This window comes from Quercus lobata, chromosome 12, assembly GCF_001633185.2.
Source record: "Quercus lobata isolate SW786 chromosome 12, ValleyOak3.0 Primary Assembly, whole genome shotgun sequence".
Classification (NCBI taxonomy): domain Eukaryota; kingdom Viridiplantae; phylum Streptophyta; class Magnoliopsida; order Fagales; family Fagaceae; genus Quercus; species Quercus lobata.
In genome coordinates, this window is record NC_044915.1 from 25,982,955 (window position 1) to 26,002,454 (window position 19,500).

At 31.4% G+C, this 19,500-nt stretch overlaps 2 protein-coding genes across 2 annotated transcripts; one reads left to right on the plus strand and one right to left on the minus strand.

Annotated features, from left to right (window-relative positions):
- The first annotated feature begins 4,931 nt into the window (after positions 1-4,931).
- On the plus strand, positions 4,932-9,420 carry LOC115970041 (basic leucine zipper 9). Its single transcript, XM_031089701.1, has 6 exons — positions 4,932-5,252; positions 7,557-7,677; positions 7,770-7,950; positions 8,030-8,105; positions 8,519-8,644; positions 8,738-9,420. The coding sequence occupies exons 1-6, from the start codon at positions 5,058-5,060 to the stop codon at positions 9,029-9,031; spliced, it is 993 nt and encodes a 330-aa protein (XP_030945561.1). The 5' UTR covers positions 4,932-5,057; the 3' UTR covers positions 9,032-9,420.
- Positions 9,421-11,124: 1,704 nt separating this feature from the next.
- Positions 11,125-11,917, minus strand: LOC115971072 (probable calcium-binding protein CML43). The gene has a single exon (XM_031090752.1). The coding sequence runs from the start codon at positions 11,761-11,763 to the stop codon at positions 11,197-11,199; it is 567 nt and encodes a 188-aa protein (XP_030946612.1). The 5' UTR covers positions 11,764-11,917; the 3' UTR covers positions 11,125-11,196.
- Positions 11,918-19,500: the final 7,583 nt, after the last annotated feature.

Here is a 19,500-nt window from a genome sequence, read left to right on the forward strand (position 1 = left end):
AATATATATTGCTTTGTCCTATTGCCCATCCCTCTAAGAAATCCAATTTAATTTATTTGGCTCAAACAGCATTTGCCGCTTCTTACCTAGACACCCTTCCATGCATTCTTTTATATATGATGCATAAGCCATTTGGGCAAAATACTTTTGCTTTTAGAAAGAAAAAATAAAGCTTTGCATTACTTTGTTGGTTTTGCTATGCTTTTTTGGCGGCTGCCATAGACTATAATCTAAAGTGGAACCAAACTGATCCAACTTTCGCAGACTGTGACTTTGTCATTGGGTCTCAATTTAAAGTTAAGGAAAATTAAATCCTCCATAGGGAAAATAGTGATTTTTTTTCATTCTTCGTAAATTTACTTTTCTGTTATTAATTTAGTTAAACGGATTGAGTTGTAACATTTGTTTGTCTGATCTACCGACACCAGCTTTAAGGCTAACTCAATTTTGGTCGTTTGAAAAAATTTATTGTATCTATCAAATGGAGTTTCACATAGTTTATTTTAATGAAAACATGATTATATTTATAAAAAAAAAAAAAAAAAAGAAGAGAGATTTTAATAAAAATTTTATATAATATCACGGTGTAAATATATTGAATTTTAAAATAAAATAAATAAATTAAAGACATTGAGCCAATAAAATCCTATATAATAGTACATCAGGTGGATGATCCTTTAATAGAACTAGATGATATCCTGCACGATGTGCGAACTATTTTACAATTTCATTTGAAATTATTTTTATGTATATTAAGACCTACATATAATACTTATTTTGTTATATAATATTTATGTTTGCCTACAATATTATTGAATACTTTGAAATTTAATTTTCTTAATTCATATTTTATCGAAAAAAATTGTATAACACCTATAAGACTATAACATATTATAATATTTACAGTTAAAATTAGATTTTATTTGTTAAACTGTTTAAATGATTTTGAAATCTATAAATAAGAATTTAAAGCATAAAATACTTTTACATTCTAAAATTTCATAAATTTAAACAATCTCCCAAACACTTTCTCAACCACTCTATTCTCACGACTAAATATGGAGACTTCAATCGCAAACACCCATTTCATTATCTCAATGAAATTAAGGGAATCATTTGTAAGTATCAACATAAAGAGAACATGATTAAACATAGAGAAATTGGTTAAAAACACATTCATTTATTAAATTTTAATTGCTTTTAGTTAGGCTTCTGTATCCTTTAAAAAGAAAAAGAGGAAAATACTTAGAATTTATCATCAACTTTTGTTTTTATCACTATGGCTCATACCGCACAAAATAGTAGTAAAAAACCTACAAATTAGGAGTTCTAACACACACAATTTATATATATATAACAAACTTCATACGTTTATGACTTTTCCAAACCAAAAACCCAAACACCTAAAGACTCAAAGCGAATCACAACCTTCACAAAATCCACAATGTTTGACTTCAATATCAAAACCGTAAACTACCATCATTGAATAAAAAACGCAAACCCCCTTTTTTGGTCATAACCTACTCATATGGGTTAGAATCAAATGATACTACAATGTTGGAATTATATAGGTATCGTTGAAAGACTGAAGGTAAATAACATTGTTTTTTGTCTGAATGTAAATGCAAAGAGTAGAAGTGAAAGGGGTGAATGGAAATGCAAAGAGTTTTTTGTAGGTGAGAGAGATGAAAATTCTTGAAATATTGAACCAAATGAAACAAATAGTAGTCTTAAAATATTGAATAAAAAATATAACAAAAAGTAGTTTTAAAACATTGAACCAAAGGAAATATAGAGTCTCTATTTTTAAATTTGTTCTTATCTTTAAGAGTATTTCAATTATTGATTTTAAATTAGGCGAAAATCACATTTTCGTCCCTACATTTTTAGGCGATTCCCACTTTGGTCCCTAAATTTTATTTTTACCGCTTTTAGCCCCTATCCTGAAAAACGCTTTCCGTTGTGGTCCCTACCGTTACATCAAAGACGGAAAATGCACACATGGCAAACGGCAGAATTAAAAAAAATATTTAAAATATTTTATTTTATTTTAAAATAAAATAAAATTTTAGTTATCAATAATTTTAAAATAAAAATATTAAAAATTTTAGTTAAAAATAATGGTTCTTCTTCCCCAAGAACATGGTTGCCTAGAAAAAGAAATTTTTTTGCTTATCATCATCTTCATCCTCCACCTCCCCATCCTCCTCTTCATCCTTATCATCATCTCTCAATCTCACTCTCTCAAAACCTTCCATACCCACAAATTGGCAAGGCCTCCCTCTATCTTTCTCTGTTTTCTCCGCCCAGATCTCTCTTCCTCGATCATCGCCACTCAACACCACCACCTATCCAGGCGGTGCTTCCCTCGTTTCTCACTACCAAACCCCACCGTCCTCTCTCTCCTTGATCTGAACATTCCCAGATCTCGCTTCTCTCTCTGTTTTCTTTCTCTCGCTTCGATCTATCTCTAGATCTCCCTCAAATCTCTAGTTCAACCAAAGCCAAACCCCACAAGCACCACCACCATCCACGACAGGCACCACGACACCAAAGCCAAACCCATGACATCTCGGTTTACTTTGTTGGGTTTGCTTTGTTGCTATTTGTGTTTTGAATCTTTGAAGGTCCTTTGTGTTTGTAGTGAGATTGTGAAAAATTGGCTGAGTAATTGTTGAAATCTTTGCGAAATAATCGGTTTTCATCTAACCTTGAGACACACATGGATGTGGTTTGTGAAAGAATTGGTTTTCATCTGAGTGAAAGAATCTTTAAAGGTCTTTGTGTTTGATTTTTGTGGAAGAACATATACAAATCTTGGAATAGAAATTCCTTGAATTTTCATTCGTTCTTAGTTATTCATTCTCCCTATTAGTATTTTATTTTTTCATTTTTTTTTCGTTTGCATTTTGTGTTCTTCTGATCTGGGTTTCTTTTTCTGGTGGAAATGAATGTGGGAGTTGTTGGGAAAGAGAGGTCGAGGGTGAACACTTGGCACAATGTGTTGATCACTATGCAGAAGAAGACCAAGGCATTGGTGGCGGAGCGTGAAGGGAAATGACTTTTGTATATGTTTTTGCTTGTTTGGATGCCAAGAAAATGAAATGAAAGAGAAGAAAATCTTTCTGGGCAAACCATGTTCTTGGGGGAAGAACATGAATAAAAATTATTTTTAACTAAAATTTTTAATATTTTTATTTTAAAATTATTGATAACTAAAATTTTATTTTATTTTAAAATAAAATAAAATAAAATATTTTTAATATTTTTTTAATTCTGCCGTTTGCCACGTGTGCATTTTCCGTCTCTGATGTAACGGTAGGGACCAAAACGGAAAGCGTTTTTCAGGATAGGGATTAAAAGCGGTAAAAATAAAATCTGGGGACCAAAGTGAGAATCGCCTAAAAATATAGGGACGAAAATGTGATTTCCGCCTTTAAATTAATATAAAGCAGAATTAAATTTATGGCATGGTAATGTGGTATGCGTTAAGCTCAAATTGTTTACTAGAAAAAAACGCTGCATGGTATTGCTGTTTAGACAAAAAGTGAACGTTATTGGTAGTTTAGGTTTAGCTCTCCTATAAATGGTAATAATTATCTCTCATGATATATATATATATATACACACACATGTATATTCTCCCTCTCTTAATACGTGGATGCTATAATCATATAAAACCTACACCGAATAAGAAAAGAAATGCATTAATGCTATGATATACCTACTCCTAAATTAAGGCCAAAAGTTTTTTCAACTTTCTTCTCATAATTTGTGGATGCTCCTATAATCATATAAAACCTACACTGAATAAGAAAAGAAATGCATTATTGCTATGATATACACCTTCTTCTAAATTAAGGCCAAAGGTTTTCCCAACCTCCACCAAACGAAAATGATATTGTTCCTTATTCAATTATAAGTGTATCTAAAGAGAAAAAGAAAATCCCCAATTCAAATATAAAATAATAAAATAAAAGTAGAAGAGAATCCCCAGTATTCCATTAACCATTGATTGCATTCTATAAGAAGAAACAAAAAAAAAAAAAAAAGCATTGAGAAGGCCCACCAGATAGCAGACTTCGTTGTTACGTATATAAATTGCCACTCTCAAAATTTCTAATAAAACCAACGGCTCGCGTTCATCCCAACATGATTAATCCTTTCCAGTCAAAAAACACTAGACTTGTCCTGTTTTCTCCCAATAAGCATCCAATTATTGCCATTAAAGAACAGTTGATTGAAACTCTCAACAAAATATGGATGGTAATAGTCACACACTAACTATACATATATATTGAACATGAAACTGTGTTTTAATTTCAATAATAATTGTAACATTTCATAATTATAACTAGAATGATTTCATTTCAGATCAATTATGTATAGCTTAGCATGCGCATAAGTAATTAATACAATTTTTTTTTTAAACAGTATTAATTTATGATGTCTGCTTTTAATAATAATTTTTATCTCTTATTTGACAATAAAATAATATTTTTTAAAAACTATTATAATACCTTTATTATATATATTTTTAATAGATTATATAAATTCTATTTAAACTTAATCTAAGTATATGTGTATGTAAAACTTCTTCTGATGTCTTGAACACCCAAACATTTTCCTTCCTTTCTCAGGAGAATTTTATACTTGTAAAATAACTATACATAAAAAATACATAACTATAACAATAAAATATTCTACCAATTGAACTAATTAGAAATACATAATTTCTCTTAATCAAGCATGAAAAGACATTTTCTCCCCCTCAAACAATTAAACACGTCAAAACTTTTAACTTCATGTGCCGCCCTACCTTTTTTTTTCCCTCTCTATCACACTGACAGAGACTCCCCTGTACTTCGCCATCACACTTCCTTTACTTTACTTCTCTCTCTCTCTCTCTCTCTCTCTCTCTCTCTCACTTTTCTCACTCCTCTTCTCCTATTTATTTCTGTGCCCACACCCAATACTCTTTCCCCCTTTCTCTCTTTTTCTCTCTTTCTCTCTCTCTCTATTCTCACCGGTGGTGGAGTACAGTTATAGAAACAATAATGGAGCAAAACCTGGCAGAGCATGCAGCAGCAGCAACGTTGTGCTCAAACCTGAAACGAAGCGAGTCCGAGTTGGCTCTTGCAGAGTTTATAAGGAGCCCCACGACCGAAACCCGAGACACAGCTCATCCTTTCGCTGAAGAACTCGATGTCATTTTCGGTGATGGTGATCTTGGCTTTTCTTTCAAACATAAGGTTTCTCTCTCTCCCTCTCTCTCTCTCTCTCTCTCTGTATATATATTTGTTTTAGCATCCGATTCCGATATATACTTTGCTTCTGTGCTCGGTTATTGCCACGTCAACATCTGTGCTGAGTTATGAAGACGTATCAAATCCAGGACCGTGATCTTTTGGGCCATATGCCCTACTTAACTAATATTAAGTAACGATTATGTTTTGAATAATGTTGTAATATTACAAATTTTATTTTATAAATTTGCATCTAAGTAATTTAGGGTTTGTTGTTCTAATAATATTTTTTGTATTTTTTGAAAATATAGGTGAAAAAATGGATAGCAATATGTGTAATATTGTTTAAAAATTGAAAACTGTTACTTAAGTGTATGTACCGAACGGACCCTTAAACTTTTATTATAAAAATTTAAAAAAAATTATATTATGTTACTTGTAAGTTTTTTAAATAAAATTTGTAATAATTTTAATATTTTTCATTTATTTTAGGCCATTTAAATGTACAAAATTAATTTTGTTCGAATCTTGCTGTTCCATGCTACATGTATGTATCATATGGTCCAAATTTTCTCATGAAGTAATGATTATTTGAGGAACATATCTAATGGAGATTGGATTAGAGAACATGGTATTGGATTCCAATGTGTAGTAGATATGGTCGTGTCAATTTGTACAACAGAACCCTAATAAAAAAAATATTAATTTGGAAGTTAAATATAAAGGTTTAAGTTAGCTAGGCATGAAAACCACTTAATAATTTTTTTAATGAATGGTATAAGTAAGTACCTAGGTTTCATATCATATATCGTGGTATATAAGGTATGATACAAAAACATGACACAAACAAGTGGCCAAATCATGTTATATTCAGCGTGCTGGAACATTGGATTCACGTCAAACTCAAAAATTAATAGGATGCACTTTCTAGTGAAGAGCTATTCTAGGATTATAATATTTTAATAATAGTAATGAAAGTAGCTTTTTATTTATTAATAATCTATTTTATGGTTGGTGGAGGAATAATTGACAAAGTTAGGTTAAGAGGAGTTTTTTTTTTTTTTTTTTGCCAACTTGGCCAATCGCTTTCAAAAGAAACATGCTGCTTTCTTTTCTTTTCTTTTTGCTGAGAAACATGCTGCTTTCTTAGGTGAACGTGAAATGGTTAATTAGAAGTTCTGATAATTAAGTGGGGAAAGCATAGCCTAGGAAAATGATATTCGTCCTGTTTAACCTCTTATCATACCTACATGGTTAACTTACATCACATACTTACCCCAAAAAAAAAAAAAATTTATATCACATAGTTTTGAGAGAGGGTTTTTTTTTTTTTTTTTTTTTTTTTTTTTTTTTTTTCGTATAGTAGCTGCTGCTGTAGTAAATTAATTTATTCTATGTTTAGGATAACTTATTTTCATTTCAGTCCAATTGTTTTTTCTTTGATGGTGTATCTTTCTCTTTTTTCCCTAGATCCATTAATGGACTAGCTCATAATTTGCCTCGCCTCCTTTTGTATGACTTAGGGACTCTAGCCCATCAACTTTATCCCAACTTCGGCTCTTGTTGATGCTGATTGGCAGTTCCTGGTCTCCTTTTTATTTCTTCTAAATGAAAATTATCCTTACTCACCAAAAAAAAAAAAAAAAAAAAAAAAAAAAAAAGAAGAAAGGGTAACTTATTTTAATTTCATTGGGGTTTTTTTTTCTTAAAATATAAATTAGAAAAAATTATAATTATATTAGAAAAAAATTGAGTTTTAAAAAATAATACATAAATTGGCTTTAAAAATAAACTAGTAATAAGTTACTATATCAAAAAGACCACCGTCAATTCAATGTCATGACATGCCATCACCGTACACCTTTAGTATGATGGTCACTCTATAAGTATAAGTGTTTATTAGGTGTGGGGGGGGGGAAAGGGCTGATGTTTAAGTTTTCAGGAGAGAACTTTACACACATATACACTTAAATTAGATTAGAATAGTATTTCTATCTTGTATATAAATAAATAAAAATGTCATGACATGCCACGGGGGGTTGGTTGGTGATAGTCTTAACTCTCAACTCTTAACAGGACTGACTTAACTAATTAATTCAAGCACCACTTAGTTACATATTTGGTAGACATGAGTAGGTTTTGTTGATTGATGGGCACAAAAACTGCTCTCTGAACAAGTGGTATGTTAGATGGAGTAAACATGTTCTACTCTCTTAAACATGTTAGATGGTGCAATTACAAGCTCATGATTCAGTATCTATTTGGCATAGAGCACAACAATCTAACTTATGTTCTTTTTCGTAAATACAGGACTTAATAACTTTATTTTCAAGTTGTGGTGGACTAACTGAAACACTTCTAGGTTCTCAACATCTCACTTTCAAGCAATCCAACTTTGCAGCAACCATGGACGCCCAGTCATCAATTTGTGGTATGATACACTTGTGCACATGCAAGTTTCAAAGTTATCTTAGTTTTTGCTCCTAATTTACATGCTTGCGCTTGTTTTTCTGTTGTCACTAGAATCTGTAATCTGTCAAGTTAGCAGTCCAACCTCGGATAATAAACCAAATGTTGGTGATAATCAAGCAAGAGGAACTACCAGTGGTTCCTCGCATGATCAATCAGATGACGAAGATGCTGAGTTTGAAGTTGGTCCATGTGAGCAGAGCACAGACCCCACTGATATAAAACGCATCAGAAGGTATATGAACTACAATAGAGATATCAAATTCTTCCTAAATCAAACTACATGCATTGTTACTGACTTTCTGTGTCTCCAGGATGGTTTCTAACAGGGAGTCTGCTAGGCGATCAAGAAAAAGAAAACAAGCACATCTACAAGAGCTTGAGCTGCAGGTATCCTATGTTTTTGGGAGCTTGTGTTATTTGATTAGTGATTATATTTATAGCTACTGAGAAAGGATAAAAAAGAAGAGGAATATTGGCAACCCACCGACTATTTGACTCAAAAATGTCATTGAATGTGTTAACTACCAATAACACTGTCAATTGTCTAAAAAGTTTAAACCGTTAGGAAATAATGAATTTAATCATCATTCTAACACTCCTGAATAAATGAATCCCAATGCATCTTTATCATTTTAAGTAAGAGTTAAAGTGAAGACATGATTCTAACTCAATATCAATTAATCTAATACCATGAACTTAAACTATTAAGAAATAATAAATTATGTCTAACCATTTTTCCAACATAATGGTCCTTTAGTAGTTTAAAGCTAATTTGGTTTAACTCATGTATTCTTTCTCAGGTTGAACAGCTGAAAGGAGAAAATGCGTCTCTATACAAGCAGCTCACAGATGCTACTCAACAGTATCGCGTTGCTGATACAAACAATCGAGTCCTAAAATCAGATGTGGAAGCTTTGAGAGCCAAGGTATATATATTTATATGTGTGTATGTTCTAGTAGCATTACTTAAAATAGAACAATACAAAAGAGAAGGCTAATAACTTTGTATGTGATTTCAGGTGAAGTTAGCTGAAGATATGGTTACTCGAGGCTCCGTAAACTCTACTTTGATTCAGCTTCTTCAGAGTCATTTAGGTACACCGCAACCTCTTAATGCCCAGAATCTGCGTCGGGGTCCAAATGTCGCACCAACCATCACAGTCACCGTCCATGGCGATGATGCCTCATATGCTGGAATGACAGTTTCTGGGCAGAATCCCGGCATTGGACTTGGACACACCAATATTAATAATAGCAATATGAAAACTGGAATCATGAGTGGTCCAATGTTAAATGAAGATACTCTATTTTAAGTGTCTTCATTACAATGTTCATGCAATAGTAGAGAGGTCATGGCCATGCCAACATGATTATTTTGGCAAGAGTTGGCTGGTCTTCATGATTGAGGTCTACATCCAATATCAAATGCATAGCAAGGTTGAGCTCATGGATGTATCTTATGTTGAAGACTGATGGCTGTATATTAATCGTCAGTATCGTTTAGGCTTAACAAGATGAGCTTGGTGTTTAGTTTGTCATCAATTGGGGACCTTTAATATTTTGAAAAATTAAAATTGTTGTCAATGAAACCTCTCAAATGGCACATCTTGTCCTTGTCCTTGTAAGGGAGATGAATGGTGAGATTGTGAGTTCATGACCACTAGATGAGTGTAATTATCAATAAAAGAACTAAAATTTAAAAGTTATTTGGTTGGGCTATTAGGAAGTAACATCAATGTGATTTCTGACACCCGTGATGCTTGTTCCACTCCATTTGAAACTAATTTAATATCTGCTGGGGTTGAGTTTTGGAAACGCAAAATAAAAAGGAAATTGGCCCAATCACCTTGAGTTAAATAAATAAAAAAGAATCTAAGCCCAAAATTCGCATTCCTTGTTTAATAGAGGCTAGTAGTACATGCAAAGAGATACCCAAAGGTGCTAGACAAAGGGGAAAAAAATAAATGAAAATACCTTGAATCTTTATTAAGTCATAAATAAATAAATGAGGAAAATAAAAAAGGAGAGAGAGAGAGAGTGAGAGAGGCACTATTGCATTGTTACGTATGTTAAATTCCCTTAATAGTCTACTGCTCTTTTGTGGTTCAGAAGCTTAATAGTCTACTGCTCTTTTGTGGCTCAGAAGCTTAGATTAATATAAGTATGGTAGATGAGGTAGAAGTAATACGTTGTCAATGCAAGGCTCGATGGCAAGCTCTATAGCAGGGTTGAGGCTTCCTTAAGACTGAAATTTGAATAAGCATTAAAGCTTTTAGTTGTTGTATTGCTAAACAAATGGCAAGCTCTTCAGTACTTTTGTTTTTGTTTGGATCTTAGCTAGGGTGAGATGGTTTAGTCACAATTTGCATAATTTGTCGACTAAACTCAATTTTATGAACCCTTTGGACCAAAATGGCACCTAGGGAACCTGCTAAATGTGCAAAACCTCTCCAGAGAGCTTTCAATGAAGTCAAATACATTTTCTTCGCTAAAAATTGTCAGGCCGAAATTTCAGTAACATAAAGCAAAGCAACTAGTGTTCTTTAGCATTAGCATCAGGAAATGCTACTCTATCTTATTTTACCATCTCAAAAAACTACTTTATCAATTATACCATCCAATTTTACAATACTTTTTACATCCCAAACTTTTATTTTCCTATTCTACTCATTAAAACAATATATCTACAAAATAAAATAATATTTCCCCCAATCACCATCATTTATTCTTTCTTTCTCCCAATCACCATCGCAATAAAAAATTTGCAATACTTAGCAATAGCATTTCCTGATGCAATACATTTTGAGCCTTGAAATGCCAAATATCCCTTACATTTGGCATTAGCATTCCCCAATGCTAATGCTCTTATGCATGAGAGTGACTGACAAGTGAGCCTTTTATGGGTTCTTAAATTTTGCAAGTGGCATTCAAATATATGCTTTAGGCCCATGCAAAAACCCAAAATAGGCCCAATCTATAACATTCAAATGGAACAGGGCCTTGCTTTGTGTTGGGCTTTTGACTTCTAGCAAAAATAGCCCTCGACATGGTCTATATTAGATATTGCATCCAATGACAAGTAGTTTAAAAATGACTTAACAATTTACTATAAAAAAAAATACTTAATAATGTGTATATTGTTAGATTTAAGAAATAAAATCATAATTTAAAAATTTTAAGTTGGAGCCACAAGTCTTGTAACTAAATTAGTTAGTATTTTTTGGTATTTTCAATAGAAACATTCAAGATTCAAATTCATCTTTCCTGTAGTAACAATCAAATTATCCATGATATCAAAAAAAAAAAAAATCAAATTATCCATAAAAGAAAAAATTTTAAAAAAAAAAGTTGAAGAGAGAGAGAGAGAGAATCAATAAAATCATACGTTAATTATCCAAAATTTTCTTATTGATGAAAATTTGAGAACAATATACAATTAGCAGAACAAATTTAATAATCTGTTCCTTGTAATGACATTTTACTTCATCATTAACTCAAACTCACCGAAATCAACCTTCCCATCGAAGTTCAAATCCACAGCCTTTACCATCTTCTCAATCTCACCCATATCCCACCCACAGTCCAATCCCAAGCAATCCAGCACCCTCTTCAACTCCACTGCCTCTATAAATCCATTACCATCCTTGTCAAAGATTTTGAAGGCTTCATGTAGTAGCTCATTGCGCTTTGACATGTCCTCCAATCCACCAAGCACCTCCTCTACAGGCACTTCATCATCTTCTAGGCCAACACCATCTTGATCACCTGCAGGTAGCTCAAAGCTAGACTTGTCTTCTTCAGAACTATATGTTAAACCAAGCTTCTCCACTACTCGACGTGCATTTTCCTTCTTGATTCTTCCATTGTTTTCCATGCCAAACACAGTGATTAGAGCTCTAACCATTGTGTCATCAACTTTGCAAGCATTTTGTGGCTTGCATGTAGAATGGTCTTCATCAAGATGAGCTGCTGAGCTTGGTTTTGAGTTTCCAAATGCATGCAACATGTCTCCAATTAATCTTACGCATACCCCAGTGATGCCCATGATGTTTTTTTTTAATGCCTAAGAGCCTACAATTTCGAAGATAAGTAGTGTAGAATAGAAGAATGCACTGAAAGAGTTGAGCAATAAAAGCAAAAGAAAGAAAAGGTATAGTGCTAAAATATTTTGGTTGCACAAACAACTGGCTGGTAAGATTGATTTCATTTTCCCACTAGTGTCCATCAATTTTTATAGTGGGAACCATGACACTATGCCCCTTGTTGCCTGTGAAAATCACTTGAATGCCATCATATGATACATGGTGGATGATGACAATTTTTATATGAAGATGACTGACTTCTTACTCAGATCCCAAAGCTAGCTGGCAAATGGTATTGAATTTTTTAAGTAGGATAATGCATTGAATATGTTATAATTAAATTTGGTTCAGAGTATCAATCTGTGGACATGTAAATTTCCTTGTCTAGTTATCATAAAATACATTTTTTGGAAGCTTCAGAACTAGTACTCCAATTCCCACAATTGTAATTTACAGTCACATTGGATGTGTCAAATGGCTCATATCCTCTTTGCTTACATGAGAAACACAGTACACACCACCCTGTAAAAAATATTGAAATTGAGAGGAAAAGGAGTTTTAGCCTCTTTAAATATAGTAGATTTGTCTACAGCTTTAATTATGACTCAACTAGAATTTTCTAATGTTTCAACAAAGACGTTTAAGGTTTAAATTCCCCTCTTCCAAATATCTAATTATGAAAAAAAAAAAAAAAAAAAAAAATAGGAAGCCAAACCTGAGGACTAACTCAAAGATTTTTGTGGAGTCGGATTATGAGAACGTTCTTAGAAGGTTTTATTTTTTTTTGGGGGGGGGGGGGGGGGGGGGGAGAATGACGTTCCTAGATGATTAGATCCTATAATTCTAACTATAAAAAATTTAAAATAAAAAATTAAAAAAAATTCTTGTCAACATAAAACAAAAGGTAAATTGAAACCAGACACTAAAAATATATAAGTATACTATATTTTGTATGTTAATTCACTTTTGGGTTTAATTAATTAATTACTTTTTATTTATATTAATTAATGAATGTTTTTAGGAATTAATTTGTCTTCAACCTTTTTATTTTAATCCAGACCTCTAACTAAAAAATCCTCATTCTACCACTACTCATAAATATGGATATATCTTATTGTAAAAAATAATAATAATAATAATAATAATAATAAAATATATGAATATATCTTACATATTAAAATGGTGATCTCATAATAAGTTCTCATAAAATAAATTTCCCTATTTATATTTGGAATCACGGATATCATATTACTACCCAGCGGAATTTGAATTTCAATTTTTTCTTATTTTTTTCTTTTTTGGAAGAATTTCAACTACTTATTAAACTGCAACTTGTTATAAGTTGAATTATTTTCTATAATAGAAGATGCTATCATACTAGACAACCAAGTCCCTTCATACAGTACTGTTTCCAAATTGCCAACTCATTGCCGGCCACTAAATACAGTACCTTCCTGGAAGAATTGAGGACACTGCTCTCTTTTTTTTTTTTCTTTTTTTCTATTTTTTGTGGAAGGTGGTACCGGTCACTGCTTTTCATCCAATTATACAATGCTCTGGATTATACATCTACCAAAATATATATATATATATATATATATTAACATATAAATAAGTTGGAGATATTTTAAATGATTTAAATCTTGATCGTATCAATTTTATAATACCGTCCTGCTGCCTTAAAAAGAACATGAATGGCAGAAACCGCGTTTTGTAGTTGTACCCGTAATATATGATTATTATATATATATATATATATATATTCAATTATTCGCTAGTTAATTATTGTAGTCCTCCATGCACTGCTGCACACATCACGTGGATCCACTACTATAATGGTTTCTTTTTTTTAATTATGTTTTTTTTTCTTCCACAATTTTGGTTAAGATTGTTAAGATCAAAATGTAACAGAGTAAATTGTAGTGATCGATGCAAAAGAGAGAAAATAGGAAGAGAAAACACGAAAGTTTTGTAATCGATGCAAAAGAGAGAAAATAGGAAGAGAAAACATGAAGGTTTTGTAATTGAACCTAACAAAATACGTCTTTGGAAAAAGTTTTTTACAGCTACATCCTTATTATTATCTAAATATAATACAAAAAACCCTAATAGAATATATATATATATATATATATAACAAACCCAATATAAACATAATCTTTAACAAATATGAAAATTCCACAAGCTCTATATGAATTATACCCTAGACCTAGAGGGTCAAGTCCTTTAGTCAACAAAAATTTACACAGACACACACGCATGAAAAGTATTTTCCTTACCAAGTTGTAAGGAGGCAATATTGGTATTTTGGCCAACATCCAAAATCTCACCCTCTTACAAAGAGTCAGGCCTATATTTTCATTCTGATCAACATGCACCAAGTGGGAAGAAGCCTTTGTTGAAAGCCTTCTGGCTTCTATAGGAAAAGCAAAAGTTAGGACATGCAGAGCAAATGCCACCAAGAACAACATATTTTGACTAGCTATGACCATCTCGACAAGCTTTCGAGTTCTGGTGTACTACAAGTTTGATCGAGACCTCATATACATTTATATGTGATGAAACCATGAATCTACGTACGTATGTACCCTTCATTAGTTTCCTTATCTTATAGATATAGGTCATTATGCAGACATGAATGCATGCTTTCCTTTGCAAGCTACAGGTTGAATGACAATCCTACTGTTACTTATTTTATCTAATGAAAGATACATAATGGGTAGTTCTACTGTGTTTAGAAATCATATACTCCTCCCATCACCCAAAGCTTTGCAAATGTTAGAATGGAAGAGATTCGTTGACAGCTAGCTTTGTAAGTGCCACAATTCTTTCTTCTTCTTCTTGTTTCATTTTTTTATTTGTTTTCTAAATTTAAGCCGCTTTGATTTGTGGATAGTAACCTTTTTGGAAGCTGGAGGGTTGGGATTTTACTACTAATATGTAATGTCACATAAACTTTTGAGGTTTCCTGATTTTATAAATCAATATTTTAATGTATATTTTTAATTGAGTTAGAATTCTTTTATTTATTTAAACGCTTTAATTAGAATCTTGTGCTATCATATTTTTTTTAATTAGTATAATAGATAGTTGTATATACAAACATAATCATTATAAATATATCTATTAATATTTACCATAATTACATATAATTAAAAATAATGATACAAATCTATTAATTATTACAATAATTATTTTTTATAATAATTATCATAATAAATATCTATAAAAGCATAATCATAATATAACTATTTTTAATAACTCCCATAATTATCAAATTTCTTATTTAATATTTCTTACACAATGATATTTAATATTTCTTATATGATGACAATCAAAATAAATGTCTATTAATAATTATCGTAATTGTCAAATTTTATATATATAAAATTATATCTATATATTAGGGTTGAATTTGAATTTGGGCCTAAAGAAAATAAAACTTGGCCCTCCTCCACAATCTTGCTTAAACAACATTACAAATCAGTCCAAAAAACCACATACCAGCCCAAACAAACATAGATCATTGGCCCAAAGTATTTAACAAAAAATTATTACAAACAAATAAATTGCAGACAATAACTGAATTATTAGGTCCTAAAACTACAATTTTGGTATGGAATTGGATAGTTTTTGTTTCAATATTTTCTTCAAGAATTGTTTTATTGAAGTGCTTATTTGTTTTGATATTTTCATGAAGTTGGAGGATGAATGTGCATGACCAACTGCTTCAAATGTGTAGAAGAAACTTTGATGTAAAAAATTATTCCGTAATCTAAATATCGTATGCTAATGAAAAAACTCCTGAATTAAAAAGTTAATGAATTCGCAGCTAAAAGATATGGCTCAATGGCAGCTCTGACTGTTGCAAGATATCAAGATCCCTTAATTTTACAAGGCGTGCCTTTTGTGATGTCAACCAAATTTACAAGGCATTCATAATAAATTTTCTAAACTACATTTATTTAAGTTGGATATATGGCTCATTTTCTTTTTTTTTCTGTTTTCCTCCAATTAATATAAGATCCATGATACATTTACTTAAAACTAGATTAAGCCTTAGATCCTTAAAAAATAATAATAATAAAAATAAATAAATAAATAAAAGACAACTCTGCAATTAGGGATGGAACCAGGAATTTTTCCTTGTGGGGGTGCATTTAGGGCAGAACTAGGAATTTTTCCTTGTGGGGGGTGCAAGGAGATTGTTATCTCAAAAGTAATTAAAATTATTTAGAAACACAAATGCATATATGTAATATGTATAGTTATGTGTTTACTTAAAAAAAAGGCAATGAAAAACTCCGTACACTATGAAAAGAAGTAAACTAACACCACTCCAAAGTTTTTGGTTTAATTTCTCTTTTAGAATTTTAATGTTATAAACTTTAATTAAATATCAACTGATAACTCCTCAGATTACGTAAATCTCAATGAGAGATTCTCATACAATATTGAGAATTCTAAAGGATTTTTTATACTAAAAAAAAAAAAAATATTAGATATTTTTAACATCTTTATAATACACTTTAACACTTATGGTTTTATTTTCATCCATAACTTCCTTAAAATTATTAATTTAATTTCTCTTTTGGACTTTTAAAGGTTATAAGCTTTAATTGAATATTAACTTTTCATATAAGATTACATAATAAATCTCAATATTCTCGTACAATATTAAGAATTTGAAAGAGTTTTTTCATACTAAAAAATATATTTTAAAAATTTATACTATCTTCATAATACACTAAATAGTCTTTTTCTCGTTTATAATTTCCTTAAGGTACTCTTCATAGGTTGAATTCAAAATATCTAATTTAATTCTCTTTTGAGAGGAAAGCTCATAGTTTTAGGGGTGGATGGCCCCCCAACCCAATAGGTAGTTTCGCTCGTCTGCAATACCAGATGGGTATATTTTATTCTTGTTCTTGTCTAATTTACAAACTTCCTCCTAAAATTTCCAAATGATTGGCATTATGTATCACATATGCCAAAGTTGTGCATGTTGAGAATGAAAATAAAGGCCTGACACTTTCTAAGAGGGTGAAATTTGAAATGTTAGCCAAAATACCAATATTGCCTCCTTACAACTTGGTGCATATTGAGAAGAGTATCAATTTTGGGACGTTGCCTAAAAATGTTCCTACTCCTCCATCTGAACGTGGCCCCATACATAATCTTGGTGATCCTCCATTGACCCAATTTCCCACAGTTCCCCCCACACTAAAGTCTGAGAGTGTAAAACTAGGTTCTAATTTTGAGAGTATCAATTTTGGAATGTTGCCTAAAAATGTTCCTGTTCCATTTGGACCTAGCCTCATACATAATCCAGGTGATCCTCCATCGACCTCACTAAGCATAGTTCACCCCACACTAAGGTCTAAGAGTATAAAACTAGGTCCTAATTTTGAGAGTATCAATTTTGAGATATTGCCTATAAATGTTTCTGTTCCTCCATCTGGGCCTAGTGGTGGTGGATAGTCTCCAGGTACTCTCCCATTACCCCCACATAAGGCTGAGAAAGTAAAACGATGTCCAAGTGGTGACTGAGAATGTTTGATTGCCAAGGACTAGGCATGTTATTGGCCCTCACAGAAAAATATTACCAAAATACCACATACTACTTCAACTCATATTTCCAACCACCTATTACTAATAATTCTATGGTGTAATGTAATAAATCATAAAACTTCTTCTTCTAGGTATTTGCAATTATTGATTCCAACTATGAAGTAATAATATATTTTGTGTTTTTTTTATTTGTTAGTCTTCTAAATAATTATTCCACCATTTTACTTTGCTTGGCCTCACGTTTACATTGCCTCATAGATTAGCATTGAACTTTCTACTCCATGTTGCTTAGTTGTGTAATTTAAATGGGAACATGAGATCACATCATTGCAATGTTGGCACTAGGGGTGTGTATCCAACCCACTAAAATAGCAAAGCCAATCAATCTAAATAAAGCCGATGCCTCTAGTTGAGTTTTTGTGGGTTAGTTTGGGCTGAGTTGGAATTTTATTTTAAGTCTTGAATTGGGTCGAGCTCGGGTTGATATTTTTTCAACCAATCTGGTCTAACCTGATCTAACATATATATATATATATATATATATATATATTTATATATATTTTATTACCCTTATTTTAATGCATGTGTTTAGTTTAATTTATTTTGATATTTTGAGAACTAGTTTTAATGAATCTGGAAATTTAGAAAATAATTTGGCATATTATGTGAAGCATAATAATTTATTGAATAAAAAGTTCTTAAGATAATTTATAAAAGCCCAATGTTTACTAGCTAATATCAATGCTCTTAAGGTTGTCAAAGAAAAAGGGCTGGGTTTTCTCTTTCTTTTTTTAGGGGAAATAGATGGTTAATGTTGTTTTTTTTTTTTTTTTTTTTTTTGAGAAATAAACTAATTGTTAAACACACATACACAAACATAATTACTCTCTATCACCAAGCTTATCAAACACATTAACGTTGTTAAAAACAATCATTTATATATATATATATATATGAAATTTGATAATTATGAATAGGGCTTCAATATGAGCAAACTTATAGTGACGGTTTTAAAACCACCGTAATAGGTCATTTAAAACACAAAAATTAAAATTTCAAACCTATAGTGATGGTTTTAAAACCGTCGTAATAGTCTTTAATATGAGCTATTACGGCAGTTTTAAAACCGATGCTATAGATCATTAAGTTGAGATTTTTTTTTTTTTGAATTTTAAAGATATATTACGACGGTTTTTAAATCGCCACTATAGGTTTATACATAATAAAACATATAGCGGCAGTTTTAAAACTTCCACTATAGATCATTAAGTTGGGGCTTTTTATCAAATTTTGAATATGAGCAAACCTATATCGGCAATTCTAAAACCTCCGTAATATGTCATTTAAAATGCAAAAAAAAAAAAATAATTAATTAATTTCAAACCTATAATGGCGGTTTTAAAACCATCGTAATAGGTCTTTAATATGAGCAAACCTATAGCGACAGTTTTAAAACTGCCATTGTATGTCATTTAAAATACAAAAAAGAAATAAAAATAAAAATACTAATTTCAAATCTATAGCGGCTGTTTTAAAATGCCGTAATAACTATACCTATTGTGACAGTTTCTTAAAGCGCCGTTGTAGGGTAACTATAGCCGCAGTTTAAAAAACATCGGCTTTAAACTACCATAATAGTTCAACCTATTGTGGCAGTTTTAAAAACGTTGTTTTAGATCTCCTATAGTGGCGGTTTTAAAAATTGCTAAAAAAAAAAAGTGATTGTAAAACTAGTTTTTTGTAGTAATGACTAAAGTTGGCAAGGAGGAGCAAATTTATGCCAGTACACCATAAGTACTATAGCACAAAATATAACCTACAGCAGAGGTGCATGGCTTTTTAAAGGAACTGGTCTCAAATGGTTAACAAGCATCTTGCGCCACTATATTCATAGTTGTCAGTATCGTACGATACGCAATAAATATTGTACAATACGTATCCTATCGTGTGGAAAAAGTTTCATATCGTATCGGCATATCGTAAGTGCTCATGAATCGTACAATACAGTATGCGTATCGTATAAATCGTATCATATCAAAAAATCGTACGTATTGTACGATATATAGACAAATACTTTAAAATGAGATTTTTTGTTAAAATTTGTACTTTTATTTGAATTTAACAATTTG